Source organism: Fusarium flagelliforme, assembly GCF_020744385.1.
Source record: "Fusarium flagelliforme strain FIESC 12 MPI-CAGE-AA-0113 chromosome Unknown B0J16scaffold_10, whole genome shotgun sequence".
Classification (NCBI taxonomy): Eukaryota; Fungi; Ascomycota; class Sordariomycetes; order Hypocreales; family Nectriaceae; genus Fusarium; species Fusarium flagelliforme.
Genome location: NW_025763512.1, coordinates 15,283 through 34,132, shown reverse-complemented (window position 1 = coordinate 34,132; position 18,850 = coordinate 15,283). Strand labels below are relative to the sequence as shown.

Sequence of the window (18,850 nt, the reverse complement as noted above, 5' to 3'; positions counted from 1 at the left end):
TCTTTAGATCCTGGAAGTACGATGTGGGGCTTGGCGATGGGGAATCCAGCTGTGCAGCAGTAAGGCGGCTGCATTAGCGTCCATGCTTCATACTCAAACCCTTGCCCCTTGTCAACTTGAGATTAGAGTCTAAACATGGGCCACGGCTCAGTATCACTGAGTTCTTGGAAAGTAAGCCAAATCGAATGATGCCGAAGTCTGCCCAAACTAATCCCAAAATTAGAGCTTATAGTGCCCGACAAACGCGGTCAATGGTGTTGTAAGACGTCTTGTTTATTCATAACATGCCTCTCATGGTCCTGCAATAAGGACCATTGCTTCCATTCATGCATAAAAGCATTGACGGCCGAAACAAGCTCTACAGTCATTGACTTTTCAATTGATCTTGTTTTTTCTTTGTTGCCATCCTTGCCTTCAATGGTTACCTAGTCAAAACGCTTGAGGGCTACCAACACTCGAAACCACGGATCGCAAGGACTTCAGTCAACCGCACCCAGGATTCCACCTTTGATCTGCGCTCCGAAAAGTGCGATTACTAATGTTAGAGGGGTAGATGCTTGGAAATGTCACGGTTGCCCTTTCGCTCCGTTTCCCAAAGTAATTATTCAGTGACATGCTCGTTTGAGGACGGCGCCAGGGCTTTTCTAGACAAGCGGTTAGCGGAAGGAATACAGAAAGAAGGAAAAGCACGCCGAAGCCAACCATTCACAAACATGTTCCATTGAATTCCCCATCATGTATGGCCGTCATACGTCTGATCCATGAACATATCAGCACTTAAGTGAGCACACCTAGATGGCTGAAACATGGACAAGACGTTAGTCTCTGCACTACTGCACTCGGCACAGCCTGCGGAGTGTCCAATTTCATCCCTGTTTGCAGCACTTCCCAAGCTAAGCAAGATTTATGCCCCCAACAAACCATCCGCATTCTAACCCAACATTAAATTTCACTGTCCAATCGCTCAGCTGTAAGCCCATGGATAGCCCGGATTGTCCGGGTGCGGAGTTTTGTATCTGTAGTGAAGAGTGCCACTTCACCATTGTCCGGTTTTGTGGAAAATGGCGAGAGTCGCACTGGATGCCTTGAGGGGTTAGTATCAGCGATGATTCACAATGACCAAGAAGGCCAGGCACCAACATTTTCTGTGGTATAAATAGGAGCCCCCCACTCTATGTAAAGCGTGTGTACATACAACTTATTCAATCCTCAAACCACAATCAGAAAGTTGCTTCCCTCTAACTATTATGAAACTCGCCATCGTTGGGGCGACTGGCCAGACTGGCGCTGTCATTGTAGACGCGCTCCTCAAGTCAACAACACCTAAATTTGTATGGATGTTTATAGTTGAAGAGTTTGCAATTCTATAACAGCGATAACATTACGTCTAGGAGATTTCGGCTTTGACTAGACCTTCCTCCCTACTGAAGCCGGAGGTGGTTGAATTGGGGCAAAGGGGGGTTGCGATTGTCGCTGCTGACCTCGGGGGGTCAAAAGATGAATTAGCAAAATTGCTCAAAGATACAGACGTCGTCGTCTCCTCCATCTACGGAGGCAGTGTGGCAGCTGAGATTTCTCTGATTGATGCTTCCAAAGCCGCAGGTGTTAAGCGGTACATACCTTGCTTCTTCGCAACGGTGGCGGCTCCCAAGGGTGCCCTTATGCTGAGAGACATGGTAGGTTGATTTCATGGGAATCCAGTACTAGGAATAGGACTAACTCGAGCTTTCCAGAAAGAGGATGTGCTGAACCACATCAAGAATATTTTTCTGCCCTACACAGTCATAGATGTCGGTTGGTGGTATCAAGTGAACTTGCCCCGCCTCCCTTCTGGTCGCATCGACTACGTCGCCATGGAGACCACAGATGGCATTGCTGGGGATGGAGATATCCCATTTTCTTTGACAGATCTTCGAGATGTTGGGCGTTACGTTGCTCGCATCATTGCCGATCCTCGGACTCTGAATCGAATGGTTTTTGCTTACAACGAAGTAGTTACCCACAATCAACTGTATGAATTGTTGGAAGAGATCAGTGGGGAGAAACTTGAGCGCCGATACGTGCGTGCGCCTATCCGAGTATATACTGAATAGAACTGACTTGACAACAGGTCCGCGCCGAGGCCATCAAAGCCAGCATCGCCGAGATCGAGGCCGCAGGGCCAAGTCCAGATTCGGTCGAATTTGTGACGCTAGCGAAGTACCAATACTGGTATTCCTGTGGTGTTCGTGGGGATAACACTCCCGAGTATGCTCGGTACCTGGGCTACGTAACCACAAAGGAGCTATACCCCGACATGGAATGGAACAGCCTTGCGACGTATTTTCAGGACGTTATTGATGGCAAAGGAGAGAGGGTGTATAAGCACTTACAGGACTTGCCGACCGTCAGCAATGCCAAGAAGGCTTGACGACACTGCCTTGGCCTTGAGAGTGTTGTAGGTGGAGGGCAGAGGGATGTTTGGCGGGTGATGAGGATATTGGTTCAATTTCTACTTATTGCCCCAGAGAAAGCCATCACTCCAATTTTGCTGGACTCTGACTTGCGTGAAAGCTTTATGTTAAGCAAATAGCAATAGTGAATGACATCTCCCTCACTGTACTTTGGAGAATTGGTTTACTATGGTTCTCATGAACGTTGAGGCCCTTCAAACTTCCAACCTATATTAGCCAGGCAGTTATCTAGCTGTCTTACTGATACCATGACGCGCAGAGAGAATACAGCTTGTTCGATTCTATACCTCCCAACAGCGGCTTCATAGTCCGGAGGCGGTGACCGTCTAGTTTCAGTAGCAGACTCCGGAACTCTGGGTACGCTGCTCTCTCGCCGGGTTGACTTAACCACGGTTTCCTTGTATCGGCACTTAGCATGATCTATACAACTCACCCATCAACCCATGGCTTTTATCCTTGCAACCCACGGTTTTCAAAAGTACAGGTTCCAATGATTACATCAATTAAAAAACTTGGTATGTATTAAAAGTGCATTGGCAGAGCAGATGCATCGACGAACTCTAGAGGGCCTTGAGAAAGAGAGAAAGAGTATTTTACGCTAGAGGGAGAAAGCTTTCCAGGCCTCTCGAGGGGCATGCGGAATGCAGAAGACCATCTATTGCACTATGTGCAAATGCCCAGAATATCCTGCAAATCAAGTCAAGGGATATTTATGGAGAGGCATACCGCACCCGTTAGATCCGCCAGTTGAGCTTGTGTTCGGTTGTGTGATTCGTAGTCACGGATTTTTGTCGTCTGCCGCTAAGTCTGCAGATATCTCTTGAGCATGTCCTGTTTGGTAGGGAAGTTTGGGAGTCGAGCGGTTCTAAGCCCTGCTCATCCGAGTTTCGGAGATATTGCTAGTGCTAAGTACATGTGAGGGAAGTAAAAGATTTAAATAAAGGAAGAGATAGGGAGTGTAGTGTGCCTAGGACCTGTTCAGTTCTCGAGGGCAGATGTCCTTGTAGAAGTAAGTCAGGTTGAGGAAGTCTTGGAAGTCACTCGGGCTTGAGATCAGACGCAGCCAGTACTCGTGTGCTGTCTTTGGCGTAGGCTTGAAGGCCGGCCATAAGGCACGGAGACGAATGGCCTTGTGGCAGTGGATGATGTGGTCCGGTGTTTTGGGTCGTTTGCAAGAGTAGGTAGTAGAGTCCAAGCCCACCGCCAAACTCCCCTAGGTCATGTGAGCTTCTTCTTGTCCTTGCCGTACAATTCAGCCCACGAAACAGAAATGCTCTCATGAAACTTTATCTTCGACTTCCCGGAGCAAAGGAGGCAACCCAGTAGGGTAAGCTGTAACAGTAGGGTTGAATCCCCAATCACCGAGTCTGGGCCAATCAAAGTGGTGTCCACGCCTCGGCGATCAGGATAAAACTCTCACTAATACAGGCTGATTACAGTGGGGCATCTTGCCTAGCAGGCCGGCGTTGGAATGGGGGCATGGATTATAATTCGACCTCAAGTTCAACCACGATTATTCGAGGGAGCTTCCAGCCTGGATGGCGATCGGAACCATGCTTTACTGGATTCCAGCTATTGAAAAGTACGGCTCTAAAGGTTCCGTTGCTGTCCGAGTCTACCTCTTCGCACATGGTGGTCTGGAGCCTGTCAAATGTGGTCGGGAGATGATAGATATAAGTTGTCTGGCCAGTGAGGGCGATGCCATAGGCATCAACGACAGTCAACATGGTAACCACGCTGTCGAGCCTGGCAAGTCATGCGATGGTGTGGAAATGAGTATTTAGCTAGGGCTTTGATTTAAGTTAATTGCGGAAGAGATGCAGCAAGGAATCGAGCTTCTACGTGGTAGAACGTGAGTTCTCGTCTCCCCTCTCCAACCACGCCATTTGTTCGTCGCCAAGCAAGCTCGTGACATTCCGTCGCCAACCATCCATGTTTTTGAAAGAAAGGACCAGATGGCCCGAACCTCGAGAATCCCACGATCCCGCCCTGACGACAAGAGCCGCGTCCTTGCCGCGACAGTCGTCCAGGCTCAACATGCCTGCACAAAACTTGTCCTCGTCCAACATGCCCGCGTCCGTAGCGAGAAGCACGCTATCCCGAAACCGTGGGATTAGGATCAAGTCTATCCAGGGATGGTGAATGATCGTCTGCTGGACGGGCGTCGGTAGCAGACTTGTTAGACAGGCCGCTGCTACCTCACTAGCTCACGGGTGGCTGGGCCTGTGCGTGTTGAAGCGTGAGATGAGGACGTCGCGGCAGAGCCCTTTGATGGAAGCCAATGACTGCTGTGTTGCGGGCCATGGCGTCAAGGGCGTTGAGGTGGGTCGGGGTGGGAAGATATCTCGGCTGCGGCACGCCGCTGTTGTAGTCATTGTAGGCACTCCAGGTGAAGAGCCAAGCGTTGGCTCGCCTATCGGCAGTTGAGAGAAAAAGATAGCCTAGCGCCGGAATCATAGCCCCCTTAGTTACTGTAAGATTCGTGGCTCTGTCGGCCAGAGCGATCTGCCGTGGAGGGCCAGCATCACGGCAGCGACTGATTGGGTCGGCGATATGTTGTCGTCGGAGTTTTTCGCTTGCTCATGTCGGTCTCTCCGGCCTTGAATGCTACAGATTAGCTGATAAGTGGCTTATCGAGAGCCGAATTGGGGGCTGTGTACGCCACATGCGCTGGTTGATGCGATTCTGCCGCCGCCGCCTTTCCGGCAGGGTTCAAAATGCCGCCCGAAATATCAGGAGGGTTTAGTAGCTCTATCTGGACCGGTAGCGCTTCCGAGATTGACGCGGAAGGGGCGGTGGCTCCGGCCCAAGGCTCCATGATGGCTATTCGGGAGGTTGTGTAGGATTGGTGCAACCAATCACCTTGTCGGTTGATTGAATGATCTTCATGCTAGTGCATTCCACTCATGGTTGCACGAGCGGGGGTGGGATTAGTGGAGTCGACATGGTAGTATGACCATCCAACAGCAAGGGTGGCAATGGCACATGACCGCAACTGCTGAGGAAGGATAAAGGGTATTAACAGGAAGTAAGAAACCAAGATATCCCACAGATTTGTATGGATAACTTATTTTAGGTCTTCTCTGCTAGACGACGTCAAAAGGTTGAATTGGTGGTCGGCAAATTTAACTAAACAACGTCAGGTTAAACTGCGATCTGAAAAGCAGGGATCGGTACGGGACGTAGATCCTCCGCCAAAACCCGTTGTTAAGCGACCTTAGCCCCTAACACAAGTAGGTATTTCACATCTGCAAGGTGAGTACCCTTCACTTCTCTCTGGTATGTAGGGTGGTTTGACAGCTTTCCTACGATATCACCTCATGAGTACTGATCATGTGTGACGTGTTTGAAAACTCGCATTCCACTTGTCCCACTGAGTGCGCCTAAAGAGTTAGAGTGTATGTGATGAGCAGCAGCAAAAATGTGTTGATCGATTGTTGTTGTGCGGGGTATTCCGTTCCGCAGAGGTACTTGAAGCATACAGCTAGATTACTAACGCAGTTATTTCCCGAGACTGTGAAGATTATGCCTACACTGCGACTCTACTGTTAGGATTTGCCTCCATGTACCACGCCAAAGTCTCCCATCTTGATCATGAAGCGACTCGATGATGTTCATAACATCGCTATTGCATTCTACATTGTATATCTCTACACTATCTGCTTCTGCAGTCGATAACGGGAAACACGTATGTGGTCTTGACTACCATGTACGCTATTCTATTATAAGAACATTACAATATAGAGCATTGATAGACTGAATATCAGACTCGTTGGTTGTTCAAGATGGTATGGAATGCCGGTTGTCGAATTCTCGTCGCCTGAACCTGCATTGCCGCTATCTGAATCTGAGTTGTTTGGTCGGGTCGTAGAACTAGTCACCGCACTTGGTAAGACGGCAGTACAATCAATAAGATCGTTTATGTTGTTCACGCCTAGGAGGCTAAGACGGACATATGCCCTGACGTAATCTGCATTCCATGTTACTTGGCCGAGTGAAGCATTCTTTGATACAAGTTATAACAAATACAAAAAGCGGACCGGAAGAGTTCCCCCATACCGCATAGGTCTGGAAGAACGTATTGAGCTCAACACTCCTGGCCATTCCGTCATCACCGTGAAGTCGAAAAACGTTACTAAAGGGATATTAGCGAGTCAACTCCTTTCACTAGAGGTAAGGTTCCCTAAAACCTAGGAGGTGAGTCGGTCAAGACTTCTCGGTAGTAATTAATATCCCAAACCCCTGGTGTGGTATCCAACGGCGCACCGGCCCGATTAGTGTCGACGAAGAACTGCCCTGCTGTAGTGTGCGCACCGACAACAGCAACAAGGTCCCTCGTTCCAAACGTCTTGTTCGCAAAAACCTCAATCATTCGATCCGCCGACAAGTTATTAGTAGGTAAGAGTCCTGCAGGTGACTCGTCGTTATCTGTCCTCCCTATGAAGGTGAGAATGCGTGGCCCAAGCGGACAGACAACAACAGCCACGTTGTGCATAAATTGGACAAGGTCGCCTGCACTAATACCGAAGCCCTGATACCTGTCGAGAATCTCGAGGCCGACGTCTCGGATGTCTTGCATTCCATTGTTGATGGATTGGGACATCTCGTTCGAGCTCAGAAGCAAGCTTCCATCTGCACCTCCTGTACGGGAGGTTTGGGACCAGGCTCCGGCGTCGTGGAAGCCCAATCGTACTGCTTGTCTTGCCAGCCTGTTGCAGGTGCCGTCGTTCTCGATCAGAATCTCGGTCAGGTCGCTTTGTATGTAGTCCCAGACGCAACACGTATCTCGGCGACAGGCCATGCTATTCAGGGGTCCTGGGGGGAGTAAGTCTGGGTTATCAGCGTCATTGGACTTTTGGTATGGTTGGAGGTACTTGATATACTTTTCGACTAGTGACTTCGCACGATTCATCGCCAAGTAGACAATCCCGTACCCTTCTTCCAACCTCTGTTGTTGCTCCCTTTACTAGATCTCCAATCATCTGTCGCGACTGAGGGGCATCTTGTCGACGAGCGAATTCGTGCAAGAGCTTGTCGACCCCAGGAAAGGCGTAAGCATTATAATAAGCCAACGTCGTCAAGAAAAGGCTGGACTTCATAGTTAAGTTAGAATAAGGGGAAGAGTTCCAACCAGAGGAGGCACATTTAAGGAGAGCTTATTAGAGATCGAGGCCAAGAGAAGCCGATATAACCATGTGGAAGATACAGCTGAGGGTTCTTAAATGTCTGGCAGCCACCATGTGGCAAGGGCCAACACTCGAATCGCCTTCATTGTATTAGCCACTGGTGAGCAATTTGCATTAGCGCCTCCTCATTCTCCACTATGTACGGAGCATCATAAATGTCCATGGGCTCTACACGACCCATGTACGCCCGAGTTCAAGCCGGCATGCCTTCTCCGTACTTTGATCATTGGATTGAACATATGACAGCGTTAAGTACGACCTTTCTCGGTATTTGGCTCAAACGCCAAGATCTTGTCCACGTCATATGGTGACGAGAAGTTGGTGCAAGTGGCCCAATGGAGACGAGAAGATCATCAGCCCGCTGGGGAGGCCTCCTGATTTTTACGTGGCAACGGGCTTCAAAAACAGCCGAATTGGCTGCCAAATAGCTATATAACTCAGGTACAAATGCCTTTTATTTTAAAATGAGGGATCAGATGAGTCGGCTTTTATAAGTTGAACGGGTTTATAGTGAGTGAAAGCTGGTAATCAGTGAACATGTTACAGCAGAAGATACAAATTTTTGTTATGTAATAACAGAATGACAGGAACATAACCACAAACCAGAAGACTACGAGAAGCAGAGCGCTCGTGACCCTCCAGGACGTACTAGGGAAAGAAAGAGTTATGGTGAGAGGCTAGTTCCGTAATTCACCACAATGGTGGGCACTGCTTTACGACTTCTATCTGCACTCCAGACGAGTGGCCTGTATCAGGCATTCACTATGCATCTTTAGGGGCACAGGGCTACGTCATCTGGTGGTGCGCTTTCTGAGCTACGGTGTCCCGGCGCCCAAGGAGGAACCAACATAATAACCTATCCTCCTAGTTCCCAGGCTACGGGTTTATAACAGATTCAGATGCCTCGCCTGCAATAGTTATTTTTTGCTGTGTTTGTTGTTTTCTAAGTACCTGTAGGGTTTAACATACATATTTTCAAGTTCCCAATTGCGTAACCTAATGATCTAGGCCATAAACCGCGTGTTTTTCTTACCTACATTTAAGGGAATTATCGTACTTTAGAAAATCTAGTCCAGAGCCCCACGATGTAAAGACACCTTGCGGGTCTAATACTTCATGTACCACGGTCAATCTCCTTTGGTTATCCATGCCGCAGCTAGTAAACATATCTTATCCTCTTATTCGCATGATTAATATAGACAAATGGATGAAACGCATCAAGACTCTTAGCAGCCCTTTAGAAATCTGCAATAGAGTTATTTACTGAAGCCTACGCGGCATTATCCATTACGCTTTTAGTCCAACTTAAAGAGAGGAGGTTAACTAGTTATTATCAGCTCATATTCGCATTATTAGAACGGGCGATCTAGAGTAGGCCAAGGGATAATGGGTCCCAACTCTAATAAGATTCCTTGGTATTTAGTCTGAGGGCATTACTATCTCTTACCTTAGATATTTATACTATCGCGGTAGGTATAGAATAGTTAATTAGCTACAGATTCAGACTAGTTAAATTACTTTCCTCTATAAGACCTTAAGGATATCCAGGCCCATCCTACCTTGGCCTATAAATAGATAGTTTATTAGAGTAGGTTGCGCCTTGGCTAGATGTGACACGATAAGCGTGAGTAAGCTGACTAATAAGATGCACTACTCTATAATAGTAAATGTAACGCTTGACGAACAAATTCCGATATTCCATGATAGGAAATGTGACGCTTGATCAAGAGTCCCATCTTCGCAGTATTACATGACATGCCACGACTGCAATATTGATTGAAATCGAATAAAACTTTGCTTAGAATGCTAATTCGAACCTTAAATAAGAGATTATAATTTAATTTGGCCGATAAGCTTGCTGGTGGCTTTGAACCCTAAGTCGAATTTGCTTACTGGAGTTGAAATTAGTCACAGATAATGTGCATCTAGACCAAGTATAATTTTTTTAAGTTCGTTCTCTGTGTAATAGCGAGTTTGCAATAAAATGACTGTTTCAGGTCTTTGAGTTAGATTAAGCTAGTGCAGTTGAAGGTGTAGGATTCCCTGCTAAGCCTCTGCAACACTGCCCAATATCTGTTGCAAAGTCTGGTGCTACCTCTAGATAAATCCGCATCTTGTGGGGAGCACGGACAGGAGATCGTCAAAAAGCCACAGAAGGATGCACCTGAGGATATTATCCCCGGTCGTATCATGATCCATTTCGGAGTAAATGGACCCAAGGTCACCTTTAGTACGACTGGCTTCCGTTGCCACAGACTCCGTTGAACTTTTAGAAGCAATTGCTCTCACCCCGTTGAGATCCCAGGACATAAGCATACCCCAGGTAGATGAGGCTGGTCGCTAAAGCCTCCTGACGGTTGTTCACAGAGTTATCCTTGCTAGTTATATCGGGCCTTTACGAGGTCGAGGGGATTGCCAACAGAGTTTAACTATCTCGAGTTCGGAAGATGTCTGCCCGTGGCAACTAATGCGCAGAAGCCATACGTATATCCTTGTCATCTCTCCTATTATTTATTTTTAATTAAGCAATGTGCCTGCTTTCTATATAAGGTATCATTTGCTATCATCAAAATCTTTCACTACCATACACACATCTTTTAGTATAAAGCGTCTATCATCTCTACACAACATTCAAGTTCATTTATTTCGCACTATCGGCTTAGATTATCAATTCGCTATGCATCTCAACTGTGTTCTTACCGCCCTCTCTCTCGCCGCTATTGCCGTCGCAGCTCCGGGGGATCGTGGCCGTTACAACATTCCTGGCCTGGGCGCCCGCAAGCAAGCCATTTTGAACGCAGGTGGAAACACCCTCGATATCGCTATTGCTATGCTTGAGGATGAGCATATGCAGACCAATTACAAGTATGGTAAGTGAAGCCACATGGGCAGTAGGAGTCCGGTACAGGTAGTATACTAGGATTCCCAATGGTTGGCACAAGTCTCGGTTGTATCCCTAGGAACTATTAAGAGGCGATTCATCCAGAATCGGCCACCTAGTCCTACAGTCCAAAATCAATTGTTGTACAATTGATTTAATTGACCCCACTTTACAGGGGGTAGAATTGATTTTTGACCGGGGGTAGAATTGATTTTCGAAAAAAGGACTAGCGTTGGGGTAAGCTCCACCCTGACAGGGGGTTGACTTGAATTTCTGATTGGTGCGTGACTACACGTTCCGGCAAGACCACACTTTGGAATAGCAGCGCGTCATCGTCACATCCGCACTCTGATCTATCGATATCTATCAATCAGTCACACCAAATATACCAGCTAGCTAGCCATTATCATCATCTATCCTTATTCTTAGCAGCAAATCACCAAGGCCACTATGGCAGATAACACGATAGCAGACCTTGGCCCTTCTAACCCTATCTATCCATTTATGCTTCTTTCCCAATATCGGATCCTCGTCTGTCAGGCATGCCAATATGCATGCTTGGCTAACGAAGCCGCCACTCATCTTGCCAAAACCCATCCTAGGGTAGAGCCAGGGACCCGGCGCAGGCTGGTCGATGACATCAAAAGGATACCCGATGTGCTACGGAGACGGGTGGAGCTATCGCAATTACAATATCCACCACCATCAACCGAGCCCTTCCCTTGTCTCGCCCCACCCAGCTCCGACGTGCTCAAATGCCGACGATGCAGTTTTTGTGTCCGCCAGGTTCAAGTGATGCAGAGGCATTGTGCTCAGATTCATGACTGGATCAATCCAAGAGGTAAGGGAAGGCCATCGACAGGATATCCGCCGGCGGATCCTCTGCCGTGGACAGAAGGTGTCGCATGTCAACGATTCTTTCCTTCTCGAGAAGGTAGCAAATGGTTCCAGGTCAACATACAGGCAAATGGACGGGCAGACAAATTAAGAGCGAGGCCGAGTCCTAAGAAGCCGCAAGAGACGCCCCAAGCTCTTACACCTGATGCGTCCGCCCATCTACAGCAAGTCATAGATCGAGAAGCCCAGTATCGAGAAGCCTTAGGCCAACCTCGAACAAGTACAAAAGACAAGGTAACCGATACATTTGCCGGCACAAGCTTGTGGCTTGACAGAACACAATGGCCTTCTATCTACCGAGGCGCCCGACGAGATATCCTGCGAGCATTAATCAGACTACCGAATCGCCAGTCACTTGCCGCAGACTACATCTTAGGGGAGGGCAACTCGGAAGGCACTCCAAGCTTCGTAAGCCCACGAGAGGACGAGCAGAAGATCTCATGCATCATGAGAGCGCTTGACTTGGTGATAGACCGTTGTGAAGATACGGTCCGCTGTACTAGTCATAACCTTCTTTGCTGGCTGCTTAGCTCGAGGCTTAAGAGCCGTCGGGAGATCGCTTTTAATCTTGTGGCAGAGAGGAGTAGCGAGATTAAATACCGAAGGACTCAGAAGCAATTCTTGGCTTTTGTCTTGCGGATATACCGAATGGCGGGTGACTGTCGACGAGAAGTGATGGATATGACAATAAAGCCCGAGATCTCCACACAGCTGGATCGCATTTGGGAGCATACAGCTTGGAACCATCTTGACGTATCGAAGGGAACTTGGCCGGTTGAGGAAAAACAGGGGTCTCCCCTGGTAGGAATACGCTATGACCTTATGGACAGCCAATCCGTTGACATTCCTCTTCAGGCACGGACCTTGACCAGATCAGATGGGGAAGGGGATGCCGAAGACGACGAGATAGACGACGAGAATATTGAAGCCTGGGAGCTTGAGGACGATGAGGACGATGAAGACGCCGAGAGCGACTGCGATGATTCCGGATACTATGACGATATCGGGGAGAATGTGGCTAGAACCCCTGAGGATCTCTTCCCGGGGTTATCAGGGGGCTCTGCTATATCTATATTGGGAGAGTTCCTCGAAGTCTTGTTCCAGCTTTGTATCAAGCTCAGCACTGAACCTTTTCTCAATGGGCAACCAAGCTCTACTCTACTCATATACTTTAGCGGTATCCTTGGATTCTCAGCAGACTGTCAGAGGTTCCAACTCGCCCGCCAGTACTGCACAAAACTATCGGCGATGATTTACATCCAGCGAATATTATTCCTTGAGCAAGCATTGCCTTTACATAGATATCAATTCATCGGCATTCCCCAGCGGCAGGAGACAGATGCTTTCGATAATCTCGATAAAATCCGAGCCAAGTATATGGTTCTAGGCTCACAATACCCCTTGGCCGAGCTAATAAGCCTACGCGATTTCGGACGCAATGTCGCCCGCAACGAACCGCCTTCTGTGCTTTTCCACTGGAGCAACGATAGTGAGACTATCTCACATATGGCTATTCAAATAACAATGAACGACTTCCGCAAACTCCCAGATTACTTTATCACCCAGGCAGAAGTATTATGCGATCGACTAATGTTTGGGATCCAGCCCGATATTGACTTATCGAGAGTCAAAGACGATATCTCTAGTTCAAAGAGTGGTCACAGCTTCATCAATCACCCCGACAATAGTCTTGAGTCAGCGTACTTAGAATTACTAGTCTATGCTTATACCGCAGGCAGGACCGGACTGGCTCATAACGGCATTTGGAGGTGGCATGCTATTATAGCATACTTGAAACTGGTTAGCAAGATGGAAGAACAGCTTGCAGGCGGTCTTTATACTGCATGTGGGCAGACACCACGAATCAGAGAGCTTCTTAGCCTTGAGTTTGAGAATGGTCTAAATGCAAGCTGTGGGATATACGTATGGGGCGGCTATATGGTATATGTGATTCGCCATCACAAAGCAAAGCGACTGACAAACCGCGAATTCTATGTGGTCCGATTCCTTCCGGTCAGACTGGGTCACGTCCTGTTTAAGTATCTGGTCTATATTCGACGTGTGGCTGATCTGCTATATTGTGAGCAGCTCGGTGCCGACAGGAGCACCCAGCAGTGCTTACAGACACGCTTACTCTTCCATAATAACGGGAGACCTTGGCCTACCTCTCGCCTAACAGACATTATTACAAAGGCGACTTCAGAACTATGGCGACAGAGCATTAATGTGCGGATATACCGTCAGCTAGCTATAGCAGTGACCGAGAAACATGTTCGCGAGGTGTATACCCCATTCAATAGGTACGATGACTGCAGTGGTGATGCTGATATCAATGCCATATTCGCTTGGCAAAGTGGGCATCGGCCACTCCAGCGTGGGATCATATATGGACTTGATGGAGCGTACCCATCTAGACTTCAGCCATCACTCCTTCGATGCTATGAGTGGGCTTCAGTGCGTTGGCATGAATTCCTACGCCAGCCAAGCAAAACCCTGCATATGACACCTAAAAAGTCACCTATTGCTCTAGAGCCACTTCTAGCCAATAGGAAACGAGCCATCACAGAGGTCATCGCAAACCATCCCCTTACAATAGATAAAGTCCATTTGGCAAAAAGACAAGACAGCGGCCCATTAATAACCTCAAGTGGGCAGAACCTACAGTCTCTGCTAATAGAAGAACGGCAAGATAGGCAAAATCAGGTATCACCTATAACAAATAGTCAGGTCCTGCCCCCAGCCATACATGCCAGAGACAGACAGTCTATATCTATAGATAATGTTCTCTATGTGCTCGATAGGCCTCGGGTTTTGATTTGCCTTTTATGTCGATATGCTGTTCGGCCTGGCAGAGGCATTGAAAGACACTTTCGAAATATACATAAGTTCACAGGGGATAAGCTCGAGACGGTGCTATCCTTTTGCGATAAGCAAGGACTTCAAGATCCAATTACGGTACCACTTCCTGCACATGGCAGTAAGGCCATCCCACAACTTCTAAAGCTAGGCGGGTATAGCTGTGATTACTGTGAGTTTTTATCTATCGATAAGTCAAATATGAGACATCATGGTCGCCAATGTAAACTAGAAGATAGGAAAGCTGGCGAAAGAGGGTGGAGGCAGGTATTTCTCCAGAGATTTGTAAAGTGTAATGGCATTCGGTATTGGATCGTAGAATAGTATGTGGTAGATCAATATAAACCAGTTAAGCAAGCAGTCAGGGAATCAATCTCAAGCGTTTAATCAAGCAGTTAATAGCATTACATATTAATAGCAATAGCGATCTTCACGATTATTATGACAACACCGAGGCAGGGGAAAGAAGGCAGCAGCAGGTCATCCGGCTATGCGAAGAGCTCAATGTCCTCCTCTGCCTCCTCTGCCCGGCCGCTATCAAGCCCGGCGTGGATCAGGTCAAGCATCACTATCGTAACCGTCACAGGACCGTCGGGGCACAGCTGCAAGAGGTTATTGCATTCGCCGGCTCTTTCACACCGTCAGGCTCGCAAGCCCAAACGCTCCGGGACCCGACGGATGAGAGTGACGAGGCACTGCTGCCGGCCGACGGAAGCCCCCCGATCGCCGGGCTGGAGACGTATGCGGGCTTCAGCTGCAAGAGCTGCCGGCATCTGACCCGTGATCGATCGAACCGTGATAGGCATCAGATATTAGCCAGGCATCACGAGGAGGAAGGGTACGGGGAAGAAGAGGAGGAGGAGGAGGAAGAGAAGGAAGAGACTGAGAAAGGATATAAGAGCAGTAGGCAGCGACGCAATTGGGAGCCGGTTATGCTCCAGTCGCTACGGAGGGCTCCCCACGCAAGGTACTGGATCGTCGAGGTGGCCCGAACCCGCCGTGGCCGCCGTGGAAGCAGCAGGAGCAGCAGGAGCAGCAACTCGACAGAGGGCTCCGGCGCTCGCGGAGTCGACGCCGGGCTACTAAAGCTCGTGAGAAGTTGTGAGAAGGAACTTGGAGTGGCGGCCGCCGAGCGCAGGAGGAAGGTGGAGGCACCGGGCGGCGTTGATCAGGAGTCCCGATGGGTGCAGTTCATGAAGTGGGCGTCGCATCTGCAAGGCAAAGATAAGCTCAAGCTCTATCAAGCCGGTCTATCTCCCGTACCCAGGTCGAGCGAGCAGAGGCTGTGGAGGCAGGAGGACCGAGACGCGAATGCGAGGCTGCGCGTACTGGCCGAAAGCTTCCGCCGAGAGCTGGCGCGAGGGCTAGAGCGTCTGGATAGAGTGCCGGATGAGACGCTGAAGTGGCTCGGCAGCATCGACTCGACGAAGCCGAGTACGAAACCGTTCGGGCGCAAGCAGCAGGCAGAGTCGATGCAGCGGTACAGCGGCTACTGGGAGCGCTTTCTATGCTATTGTGCCCGTATCTTTCCGCTAGGACAGGCCGGGGCACAGAAGGAGCACGGGGTCCGGTTCACGGATGAGCAGTGGGGACATCTTGGCGATATGATCCAGCAGCTCGATATTGTGGCCGATATCGTCAAGAGGAGCGAAGAGGAGGCCGATTTAGATAACCCCGAGTTAGAGGCACTTGACCGAGCCGTCTATCCTAGCTGCATGGCAGATTCGCTAGCAGATCCATTTGAAAGCTCATAATTAAGAAAAAGACGCTAATGAAACAATGACCTGAATCCATTTAACCCAAACGGATTCAGGTCACCCATAGGCTTTTGTCGATAAAATGCATTACAAGTAGATGCATCGATCTATTACATTGAGGCAAGCTTATATCTGGCTTGCCAGCCTTCGAAAACCATTTTTGCGGCATTGCGACTGACTCGAAGTTTGAATCAATTGATCGATTGAAGTTCACAGAGACCAGGATTCAGCGGGTCAGGTTAGTCATCACGTCCAGCAGAACTGTTAGTCATCATGACAGACCCGGGATTGAAGACAGCAAAGAGGCAGGCAAGGTTTAAGGTTTCGTATCATAGCAACGAAAAAAGCAAGTTCAATTAGAGTATAGAATATAAAAGTAAATAGCTAGAAAAATAACCATTTATTCATATTATAAGAAACCAAAAGAAACCCAGCTAAGATGTTACCATTTATTAAATTAGCTGAGTTTCCATTTGTAATTTGTACAATATGCCGTTATGCATATGTCACCAAGGAGGTTGAGCCGCATTTAAAAAAACACCACAAGGGTATCAAAGCAGCCACCAGAAGAGATATAGCACAACAGGTGAAGGATGTGCCCGGCATGATTGGAGACCAGAGAGGGTTATTGACGTGGCAGAAGCCACCGCCGACGATTGACCCGATCCCGCATATCCATCCGCCCGTCGCCGATAAGTTGGGGTGTGACGAGGAAGGGTGCTTGTTTGTGGTCGGCACCCCGCGGGGCATGCAGGAACATTATCGCAAGGAACATGGATGGCGCAACCCGCGAGGAAGAGGAAGGAGGATAATGCACAAACCCATAGACCCAATTGAGGTGCCATGGCGTACCGGTGTCCAAAGCCAGCGGTTGTTTAACAACGGACCGGGTAGTGGTTGGTTCGAGGTTGGGTTTGGGGCGGCGGCCACCCAGACACCCGACGAAGCTGCCATGATGGAGCGGGCGGTACATGCCATGAAGCAAAAGCAAGAGCAGTTCGAACGAGAGGATAAAGAGTGTATCAAAGCCGCCGACGCAAAGACCGATGCCAATGCGTGGTTGGAGCGTGTAGGATGGGCCAACCATTTACAAGGACTGGATCCGGAAGCCATGAGACAGTTGATGGACCCAGTTGGCGAGGATGAGCACGTTTTACAGTTGATGCAGGATAGCATCATGCGGGTCATGTTGCAGGCACGGATGACAGCCACGCCCAACACGGTTGGCACCCAGGCGTTATTCGAAGTGCAACGTAAAGAAGTCGACAAGAAGCCGCGGCGGCCGTTCGATAATCGGGTTGAAGAAGATACGTGGGCCCGGTACACAGGGGTATGGTCCAAGTTAATATGTTATATTTACCGCGCAGAGGGAATGCCCGACGGCAAGAGGCCCGGTTTCAGATTAACAAAGCAGCAGGGCGACCGGATAGACGCATTAGAGCTTACGATCAAGGACCACATCGACGATCCCGAGGCCAACCCGTTAGATAAGGATGAGGTAGATAAGTTGACGTTGCAGTTGGTCATCGCATTACTAGACCATAGGTTAACGGCAGGTGAGTATCGCAGCGCCATCATCAGTGGGTTGGCCGTATTGGGGATTAGGAAAGACGGAGGTTGGATGGATGTGATGGATTATACGCCCATGTATTCGGCCGTGATCAAGGTGGCCCGGGCCATGGTCGTATACCAATCATTTCAGGAGAGGAAGGGCGAGGTGGCCCGGTTGCAGCAGGAGAAGGGTTTGGATGAAGAAGAGGCGGAGGAAGAGGCGCCCAGCATGTTCCGCATCGTGCGTGACAAGGTGCAGAGGTTCATGACGGTGACATCCAAGGAGACATACGCCGAACCGACGCCGATGGATTGGATTTACGGGGCGCGTACGTACGGCATGTTTATTCGGTTTAATACGCCAGCAGGCGGGACCGTAGATTGGGATGGTGACCATATCAAGTACAGAAAGACACGGTTCCGGATGGCCGCATTGACCGAGATGCTGCACGCATTGACGAGGGAGGCGAGGGAGCATTTGGCCACGTTAACGATGGTCGATGATGTGGACCAGTTGCCGCGGATCCCGTGGTCCAAGGTGGAAGATGACCATAGCGAGGACCGGATAGGATATTCATTTTTGACCGACGACCGGAACCGCGAGTGGGTGAAGAGGGGTCAGGATTGGGTGATGAACCAAATTACCGATACCCAGCCACAAGGGCAGGGCAAGGCACGACGCAAGGTGTGGATCGACAACGAGAGGAGGGACGGAAAGCCATTCCAGGCCCGGGCGGTGCAGTCATACGGTCAAACGTTCAACGGGTTCATGGAGCGCATGTTCATGTTGATGTATATGATGAGCCAGCCAGGGCGAGTCACCGAGATAACAGGCGTCCGGCACCAGAACACAATAAACGGAGGGGTCAGGAATATATTGGCGCACAACGGCATGATGTGCATGGTCACGTTATATCACAAGGGATTTCGATTGACGGGCCAGGCCAAGGTGATTCACCGGTATTTCCCCCGTGCCGTGGGCGAGTTGTTGTTGTGGTATTTATGGTTGGTTTTGCCATTTTGGCAGCAGGTACAGGGCATCGTCAAGGACGCCGTTATCCGCAGCCCGTTCGTATGGCCGGACGAAGTGGTGCGCAAGGCAGAAGACAGTATTGTGGAGGAGAGGGAGGCAAGACGGGCGGCATTAGAGAGGCAGAACCAGGGTATCAGTACCCATAACGATAACAATAACGACGGCAATAATGATGGTGGCGGCGGCGGCGGCGGAGGAGGAGGAGGAGGAGGAGGAGGAGGAGGAGGAGGAGGAGG

General features: G+C 49.3%; 6 protein-coding genes across 6 annotated transcripts; 3 read left to right on the top strand and 3 right to left on the bottom strand.

The window, feature by feature from the left end:
* The first annotated feature begins 1,214 nt into the window (after positions 1 to 1,214).
* Positions 1,215 to 2,440, top strand: B0J16DRAFT_365646 (uncharacterized protein). Its single transcript, XM_046130036.1, has 4 exons — positions 1,215 to 1,331; positions 1,392 to 1,676; positions 1,734 to 2,060; positions 2,111 to 2,440. The coding sequence occupies exons 1-4, from the start codon at positions 1,248 to 1,250 to the stop codon at positions 2,408 to 2,410; spliced, it is 996 nt and encodes a 331-aa protein (XP_045977256.1). The 5' UTR covers positions 1,215 to 1,247; the 3' UTR covers positions 2,411 to 2,440.
* A 1,851-nt stretch (positions 2,441 to 4,291) lies between these two features.
* B0J16DRAFT_376730 (uncharacterized protein) lies at positions 4,292 to 5,151 on the bottom strand (the record flags this gene model as incomplete). Its single annotated transcript, XM_046130786.1, has 2 exons — positions 4,665 to 5,151; positions 4,292 to 4,606 (listed from the first exon to the last, which is right to left on the bottom strand). The coding sequence occupies exons 1-2, from the start codon at positions 4,908 to 4,910 to the stop codon at positions 4,292 to 4,294; spliced, it is 561 nt and encodes a 186-aa protein (XP_045977255.1). The 5' UTR covers positions 4,911 to 5,151.
* Positions 5,152 to 6,108: 957 nt separating this feature from the next.
* Positions 6,109 to 7,552, bottom strand: B0J16DRAFT_359164 (ligninase H2 precursor; the record flags this gene model as incomplete). Its single annotated transcript, XM_046129633.1, has 5 exons — positions 6,109 to 6,167; positions 6,280 to 6,423; positions 6,467 to 6,588; positions 6,644 to 7,268; positions 7,345 to 7,552. 5 exons carry the CDS (start codon positions 7,550 to 7,552, stop codon positions 6,109 to 6,111), a joined length of 1,158 nt encoding a protein of 385 aa, XP_045977254.1.
* Positions 7,553 to 10,316: 2,764 nt separating this feature from the next.
* B0J16DRAFT_376728 (uncharacterized protein) lies at positions 10,317 to 16,027 on the top strand (the record flags this gene model as incomplete). The annotated part of the gene is made up of 4 exons (XM_046130785.1): positions 10,317 to 10,509; positions 10,726 to 10,757; positions 10,950 to 14,596; positions 14,692 to 16,027. 4 exons carry the CDS (start codon positions 10,317 to 10,319, stop codon positions 16,025 to 16,027), a joined length of 5,208 nt encoding a protein of 1,735 aa, XP_045977253.1.
* Positions 16,028 to 16,358: 331 nt separating this feature from the next.
* Positions 16,359 to 16,961, bottom strand: B0J16DRAFT_351682 (uncharacterized protein). The gene has a single exon (XM_046129216.1). It carries the CDS (start codon positions 16,873 to 16,875, stop codon positions 16,582 to 16,584), a length of 294 nt encoding a protein of 97 aa, XP_045977252.1. The 5' UTR covers positions 16,876 to 16,961; the 3' UTR covers positions 16,359 to 16,581.
* On the top strand, positions 16,911 to 18,527 carry B0J16DRAFT_245989 (uncharacterized protein; the record flags this gene model as incomplete). The annotated part of the gene is made up of 4 exons (XM_046123076.1): positions 16,911 to 17,162; positions 17,199 to 17,379; positions 17,533 to 18,184; positions 18,386 to 18,527. Coding segments are annotated over 4 exons (1,227 nt in total), but the record flags the coding sequence as incomplete, so codon positions are not given.
* Positions 18,528 to 18,850: the final 323 nt, after the last annotated feature.

Coding starts and splice junctions, on each gene's coding strand:
- B0J16DRAFT_365646 (XM_046130036.1), top strand. CDS start 1,248: ATGAAACTCGCCATCGTTGGGGCGACTGGCCAGACTGGCGCTGTCATT. Junction 1,332..1,391: donor AGTCAACAACACCTAAATTT/GTATGGATGTTT, acceptor CATTACGTCTAG/GAGATTTCGGCTTTGACTAG. Junction 2,061..2,110: donor AGAAACTTGAGCGCCGATAC/GTGCGTGCGCCT, acceptor ACTTGACAACAG/GTCCGCGCCGAGGCCATCAA.
- B0J16DRAFT_351682 (XM_046129216.1), bottom strand. CDS start 16,875: ATGGCACCTCAATTGGGTCTATGGGTTTGTGCATTATCCTCCTTCCTC.